This window comes from Vigna unguiculata, chromosome 3 (assembly GCF_037176805.1).
Source record: "Vigna unguiculata cultivar grain cowpea cultivar isolate G323 ecotype 2 chromosome 3, ASM3717680v1, whole genome shotgun sequence".
Classification (NCBI taxonomy): domain Eukaryota; kingdom Viridiplantae; phylum Streptophyta; class Magnoliopsida; order Fabales; family Fabaceae; genus Vigna; species Vigna unguiculata.
Genome location: NC_140794.1, coordinates 69,851,876 through 69,860,345, shown reverse-complemented (window position 1 = coordinate 69,860,345; position 8,470 = coordinate 69,851,876). Strand labels below are relative to the sequence as shown.

The window sequence follows — 8,470 nt, the reverse complement described above, 5'->3', positions numbered from 1 at the left end:
AGTAAAAATATCATTGTTATTATATTTAATAAATAAATTTTAAATGATTATATATTTAAATATTATAATTATATATAATAACTTACGATCAATATAAAGTATTTTCTATTTAGATGTTACTTAGAATTAGTTTATAATACTTTTATATATATTAGTTAGTTATTTTTAACAATTTTTAGATCTTTTAATATTTTGAATTTTCTTTTTATGTCTCTGAATCTTTGAACGTTTATGAACTGTCTATTGTGTGAAAATTTCTAAAAGGTTTTATGTTAAATCAAAATTGTAAATATTTCTATTAAAAAAACATTAAATATAACGATAGTTTCTACTACAATCATCGTTATATAACAAATGAAACATAATTATGATCTTAATAGTCATGATTTTTAGAATATTTTTTTAATATTAATGCATTATAACTGTTATGGTTTTGAAAAATTATATTTCTTTATTATCTTTAGAAATTTTTTAACGAAGAATTTTAAAGCGTTGTGGTTTTTATGTAAATGGACGACAATTATCTTATCTGTCATCGTTTTTCTCATACTTTTAACGATGATGAACGACATACCAAGAATCGTGGTAATATGTCTATTTTAACTTTCATGAAAAATCATATTATAGTATTCGTTTATTTCCTTTCTTTTTTTGTTATTATTTCATTGCAGTTTTAAAATTTTTGGATATTGGCTAATATATCATATCCACTGTTACATGTATAAATACAAGTAATTTGTCACTTCTTCATTATAATGTTCAAGTAAACTATTTTTTTATTGTTTTATAATGCGATCAATTGTCATTTTCCACCACATCACAAAACCTCTAAGTTTAGAGATCAGCTCTCCCTTTCACAGTATGTAATAATTTTTTCCTACAAATGTAGAACGTTTTCGGATTTTCTTCCTACACTTCTCAGTTTTTCTTACTACACCCCACAAGTATATTTGATTGAAAAAATATTTCTTTTGAATCCTTGTACAAAATGTTATCCAAAATATATTAAAATTTCTAGCCAAATCTAAATAATAAGCAAGGAACTTAAAAATGTCGTGGAATGAATCATTCAAAACAATGTTAAACACATTTTTACAATAGAATGATCAAATTCCATTGGAATGACCATTTTGTGATAAAAGACATTTTAAAAGTGTGTAAAATAAACATTACTAACATAATTTCAAATAAGGTATTCTCTGTATATAACATTTTCAATGTTCTAAATATATTAAAAATTAAAGATAAATTTTAAAAATACAAGATGTACTGCAAAGTTGAACCAAAATTCTAATGTCTCTCTACAAATCTAAAATAAATATTCTTCTCATTTAAATTGTCATCACTTAAATGATGTTAGTGTTTGGAATAATCAAATGTGAGTTAAAAGTCTCACATTGGATAAAAAAGAGAAAGCTAAACTAAAGATACATAACACCATCCATTATTTTAAGGTTATGAGGTTAAAGTGGTGTCAAAGATTTTATATGTGACTATGAATATAACCCATATATGAAAAAAATATATATAAACTCAACGGTTAATATCCTTTGTTCACACATTTTTCTTAAAAACATTAATTTGAAAAAAAAAATAATATTTTATAGTAAAATACAACCCAAAATTATAATTATAATTTTTAATCACGGTCATATTTTGTTTGTAGAGTTTCTATTTTTCTTGTTTACTTTTTTTTATATTTCTCATTACTATTAAAATTTTCAATATTTCGTAGTTTTCTTATAAATGTGTTAAAAAAGTTTAAAAAAATATTATTTTTTTATATTTTAATTGGTAGGTAATTATTTTATAAATAATTATTTTTTATAAATTTATAAAATTCGTTAGTATTTTCTATAAACAATAATTTCTTACAAATATTCTTTTATAATAAAATGTATAAATATTTCTTACAGAAACTTTTCAAAATAAAATTTGTAGAGAAAATATGAGATTTTTTAGAATAGGACTTTGAATTATAGGAGATAACTTTGAATTTTATTCATCTGTTTTTGTTTCCCTTTACACATATTCTTTCATATTCCTTCTTTTTAACCAAACAAAAGAGAGAGCAGTGCCTACAGTAAAACATCATATTTTCAACCTCTCAACTTATAAAGGGAGCACTTTTGTTGAGTAGCATCTCAATTCTGAGTACAGTGACGATCATCAAAGCAATGAAAACCAGCACAGAGACCATACATATAACCAGCATTAACCAAGGGGCCATTCCACTTTTCACATCTTCAGCATATTCCCCACAAGCCAGACCAAGGAAGGTTAAAGGGAATGAATACAGCCACCATGTCACGTTCAACCTCTTTATCGATTTCTTGAACATGGCTGGTCTGCAAGCCTGCATTCAACAACAAACCTTGACTCCTTCATTACCATCAAACAGATTAAAACAAACAAAGATATATAAAAGATTGGAATATCAGAAAAGAACCTGAGACATAAAAAGGAAAAAGGACAGAAAGAGGAGCATCTTTGATGGGGTGACAAAAGCACCCAAGATGGATTTCCAGGCTAAACTTGCCATGCTTGGTGCAGCGAAAAACAAGAAGTAAGCTGGTCTTAGCACTGTGGGAAACTGGTTTCCACTTTTCTGACGCTGATATAGAGTTATGAATATAACCAAATAGAATACCGATCCAATTGAGAACATTACCACTGCACTCTCTTTCCAACCAATTTCTGCAATAACTCGAGCAGACACCAAGTTCCCTATAACCGAAACCTGGCTAGTAGGGTTTGCCACAATCGAGAGAAACCTCCTTTTAGTTGTGAACCATTGTCCATAAAGTTTAACATCAATGACCAATATCATAAAGGAAAAAGCCAGACAAAGAGCTCGGTAACAGGGAGTTGTATGAAGAATCATGGGTGCAGATTGAAGCATGAGAAGCCAAGAGATCCAAGGAGCGTACATGCAGTTCACTCCAATATAGTGTGAGAACTCCTCTTTCACCATATCAAAGTGAAAGATGCACTTGAGGACATAAAGTAAAGATAAAGTTGTGGCAATGAACAGTGCGACGCACCAAAGTAGTAGAAATGCAAAGGATGGCATGAAATTGAATCCGTGCCAGAGAGAGTACGAGTCCTTGTTGTGTTTACTCAGACTCTTCCACAGCAAAGCTTGTGCACCGAACGAAAGGCATATGAAAAAGTAACCAACATGGATCTTGGTCAAGATTGGTAACCGTGAATGTGATGGCTTGGTGATCTCGTTGTTTGTATTGTTCATGGAACCACCTTCGATTGCATCAACTGCTTCATTGATCTCAGTTTCACCCTTCATATTGCTATGCCACTGATTTTGGAATGTAACATGTCTCACGCACTTCCAGCTCCAGGGATTATATAGTGGAAGGATCGGAACTAAACCCTCATCAATGCATAATGTCTGAACCTGATGAGGACAAATATCCAATTTTATAAATTAATTGGTATGGATAAGTAGTTACCTTTCATTTTCTCCTACTTGTCTTTTTCTAAATATTAAAGTATTTATAATTTATTTACTATTTTATTTCAAAATTTATATTTTAATAATTTTTTTTATTATTTGAGATAAAAAAGAAGAAAGAATATATATAAATATATATATATATATATATATATTGTTAAGGGATAGCAAAATAGATTTAGTAAATAATAAATTTGGTTAAGATAGAATTTCTAACTTAATTTTGACGATATTAAAATTTTAAATCTAATTTAATTTTACAAAATCAACGCGTTTGTAATTATTTATATACTATAAACTTAACTTATCAATAGTCAATATAAAATCTCGATATTATTTCAATATTATAATTTTAATAATATTTTTTTATAACAGTATGTTTATAAATATTCAGATTAGTATCATTATCCGATTAAAAAAAACAGAAATTAAACATAAATGTTACATTTTGTGAAATGTTAAAAAAAAAAAAAAATATAAGTTTTTCGGTGGAAGAAAAAGAAAAATTTTCTCAAAACCCACTTTACACATACTTAGTGCTAAGTTGACGAGTTTCCAATTTTGGAGTGGCTGTATTAGGTATATATTAGGTAATAAGATACATTAATATTTTAATGAGAAAAAACTAAGGAAGGTCGTGATATATGTATGCATTCAAATTAAGTGGGTCGTTAAGGCATACTTTAACTAATAAATGCTCACTTCGTTTTAAAGAGTCTTACTTTTACAACACCCCAGATTCCAAGTTTTAAATTTAATCTTACTGTAGTTATTATGTCAGAAAATAAAAAGTTATGTTGGTCATGAGTTTATAAAAGCTTTCATTTTGTAATTAGTTTTCAGCATAAAGTTACTGAAAGGTACATTTTTTTTTTAATTTTTTTTTATAAATAACTTTGATGGAAATAGTAGGGGTAGTGGAGAAAGCTAGCTTCTTATCCTAACCATAGAGCATAACATTTCAAATTCCTAATCACATTTCACTTACATTATGTGCACATTATCAAGCATTTTGGCCTTCTATCTTTGCATAATAACCCCCTTTTCATTAATTCTAATTACATAATATGTTCAAATCTGCCTGTAACTTTTAGGTGCAGTCCATGAGTGTGTTAATTAGTGGTAATTTGAAGTGATTGATTAATTACAATTCACTTTACTTTAGTGGCAAAGAGTAAGAAAGACATAAGAAAAATTACAGCAATTTGGTGTTTAAATAGTATTTAAATGATTCATGAGTTAAAGAGGATCTTTACAAATTATAATGAATGAATAGCAAGATGGATAGTGGGAACCAACTAGCCATCTTGCAAGGGATAAAATATGTAACCCAACCCAACCATTAGTGGGGATTTGACTAAATCTATAAAACAAATGTGCCTTTGTTATCTTTCTGTTTCCCTTTCAATAAATTGCCAAAAAGTTTATACATACAAAATCTTTTTGCTGCTACTTTACTCACCACTGGATTCCAATACTTGTCTTCAAAAAATGAATGTGACCCTTTCATGTTCCCAAGAGGGTACTTGAAAAGTTTAATTACAACTCAAGGAAAGGACTAAAATTAAAACTCAATGGGTTTAAAAATAGAATAGATCTGTTATATTCCGATCATTAACCAAAATATTTGTAAGTGTTTTCAGATTATATAAATGAAGGTTAATTCAAAAATATATATTAAATTGTCATTAAATATCCAGGTAATTTAAAAATAATTAAAGTTTAAAAGCAATAATTTTGGTTTAAATTTAATGAAAGACGGTGGACGATAAGAAAGCAGCCAAAATAAAATAGTCATATCAAAAACATCCAAATACATGTGCTTTGAAAAGGTTTGATGTGTTTGACAGAACATGAATATGTAGATATATAGAATACATTTTTAACTTACACTAACTTCCCATCGATTGATATTGAAGCACATAATTCACATAACAATTCATAACATTAGTCCAGTAACATTAAAATTTTTGTATGTCGTTTGTCACTTAAAGCAACACAATGTAATTTGATATCTTACACACTATACTCCGATTTTCAGGTGTTTTCTTATCATTAAAATACTATTAAATATGCATAATTTACATAAAAAATAATATTTGTATTAAAAATTATAATTTACAATAACTCAGATAAATTTTTATTTATAATAATACTAATATATATTATATATAATATATAATATATTATCGAATCAGACATATAGAACACAATCATTATACCTTAAATAAATAAATTAACTATAAATCTAATGTTAATAGTGATTAACTATAAATCTTACGCTTGATTGTAGGACGTTCCATATGGAACCCTTCAAAAATATAGGTACGTCACTCATGTTGTGCGCTCACCGTATTCTTTAATAAAAGGCGAAAGTATAATTCGCTTTGAACATACAACGTCACTACGAACAGTTTCTAACGAGAGTTTATATATATATATATATATATATATATATATATATATATATATATATATATATATATATATATATATATATATATATATATATATATATATATATATATATATATATATATATATATATCGTTAGAAATAGTTCAAGTATAAATCAAAATTTTATATTGGATAAAATAGACAAAATTAAACACTAAAAATAAAGTTCTATAATATCATTGTCTTAAGATTTTGGAATAAAAATTGTATCAAATAATTTATATACGTGTAAAATTAGTGTTATATACATATATATATATATATATATATATATATATATATATATATATATATATATATATATATATATATCGTTGGAAATAGTTCAAGTATAAATCAAAATTTTACATTGGATAAAATAGACAAAATTAAACACTATATAAGAATAAAGTTCTATAACATCATTGTCTTAAGATTTTGGAATAAAAATTGTATCAAATAATTTATATACGTGTAAAACTAGTGTTATATATATATATATATATATATATATATATATATATATGAAATTTTCATATATTTTTTTATTTATTAATCAATGTGGGATTTAACCGTGCTTGACCAGATATTTGTATTTACTTCGTTCCATAAGGTCAATTCTTTTCTAGTCATCTTAAATGGGATATAGATAATGATACATTTTGTGCTGTGATTCTTTTGTACATTTTCTCCAATCCAACTAATCTTGATGCAGTTGTTGGGAAATCTTCAAGAAAGCTACAACATATGATCTAAAGTGAGAACTGAGTGCTGTAACATAACTTCTTGTATGTGCTATGTACAGAAATAACACATTATACACCACTCGTAATGGAAATAAAAAAATGACGCCCTACATCTTCAACACCACCATTTAGGTTGGAAAGACATTATTTACATATTGTGAAACTTGATTGAGTTTTTTTAAGGGTAAAACTAGTTTAAGGTTCACAATTCAGAGGCATACAAATTTTCAGAAAAAACAGCTAGTTAAAGTTAAGCTCGCCATTGCTAGATGTTTCTTCTCTTAAAGATGAAACCCAATAACCAAAATAAGCCAAAATTGCTCCCATAAAACAATAATTACTATCAAGCTATATGAGTAGAATAAAAAAAATCATTGGTAAATAGTTGTCCTTTATGATTAGAAAAAATCTATATTTTACTCGAGATATTTAATCTATTTCTTTTTATATGATTTTAAGTGTTTAAAATTAATTAGTCACTAACCATCATTTGTATTTGCATAATAAGTCTCTTACATTTACCTTATAAGTCAAATAAATATATTTAATCAAAATCACTAATACAATCCATACTTGTTTGGATTTGGCCCAATCTAACTTACTTGGACCTAAATTGGCCTAAATTAATTTGGACTTATCCTAATAACTTTTCATGACTTCGGCCTAATTCAACTTGATCTATCATGATTTGGTTACAACTTAACGCGTGTACTTGATAGATGTGAATCCAACCTAGACTAAGCCTTTGTCATTCCAACTTAACTTAATCCAACCTAAGATTACTTAATCCAAATGGGTGATACTCAAATCAACGCGACAAAGTACAATGTGACTTGGCATGATCTGAACTACTTAACTTGGATCTAGTTGACTTGGGTTGAACTTATCTCAACCCGCATGACATGATCCCAAGACTTAAACTAACTTGACCTAAATTAGATTCAACCTAACTTTGTGTAACCTAAATTTATCTTAACTAGTTTGACATAATCTCATCGTAACCTAACTTGAACTATGTCTGACCATTCTTATTCATATTATCATGATTTGTATTTGAATTGAGTAAATATTTTTATAACTATAAAGAATTTTTCAAGTAATTATTATTTTTATTTTTAAATAATTATTCTCAAATTGAAATCAAAAGAAGCAAAGGAAGCAGAAGATAGAGACAATGGTTGACGACGATGAATGCAGTGTCGATCACGTTAAAGCAGGAGTCCGAGACGTGACATGAAGGCCATTAGTGCAACGGTGGGTGAAGATGGTGAAACTAGCGTCAGCGACAACTACCTCAGTGCTGCCATGGCTGATGACAAATTTTGCTTTTATTCTCTTTATTTCCGTTGTTCATGTCAGACAACCACCTTTAAAATCATACATGAAACCAATTTTTACGTATCGCTACATTTAAAATCAATTGTAAAACTAATTTTCCGATCCTTATTTACTATCAAACCAAACAAAACCTGAAAGTTATTTTTTATCTACGACGTAAAAAACTAAAACTAGAAAATATAATGTACTCAAGTGGATTGTAGAAATATTCCCACTAAAAATAGGAAATTAACAAAAATTATAAGAAAAAAATGAGCATTAAAAGGTAAAATTTTAAACTTAAATTTCAAATCAGATATCCGTAAATATTGAGACAAGAAACATTAACAAAAAATCTATATATCATTAATTTTAAATCCAAATCTTTATGATATTACATAAATTATAAAATATTAATTTAAGTGACAAGTTTCTCTAATCAACTATATATATATAGGTTAACACAACGATGGTATATTTAAATGCCTTCAATCTTAAA

General features: G+C 27.0%; 1 protein-coding gene and 1 pseudogene across 1 annotated transcript; both read right to left on the bottom strand.

Annotated features, from left to right (window-relative positions):
• Nucleotides 1-1,976: 1,976 nt before the first annotated feature.
• LOC114178854 (S-type anion channel SLAH4-like) lies at nt 1,977-3,380 on the bottom strand. The gene is made up of 2 exons (XM_028064976.2): nt 2,450-3,380; nt 1,977-2,356 (listed from the first exon to the last, which is right to left on the bottom strand). Exons 1-2 carry the CDS (start codon nt 3,302-3,304, stop codon nt 2,108-2,110), a joined length of 1,104 nt encoding a protein of 367 aa, XP_027920777.1. The 5' UTR covers nt 3,305-3,380; the 3' UTR covers nt 1,977-2,107.
• A 2,386-nt stretch (nt 3,381-5,766) lies between these two features.
• On the bottom strand, nt 5,767-5,878 carry LOC114180028 (U5 spliceosomal RNA; annotated as a pseudogene).
• Nucleotides 5,879-8,470: the final 2,592 nt, after the last annotated feature.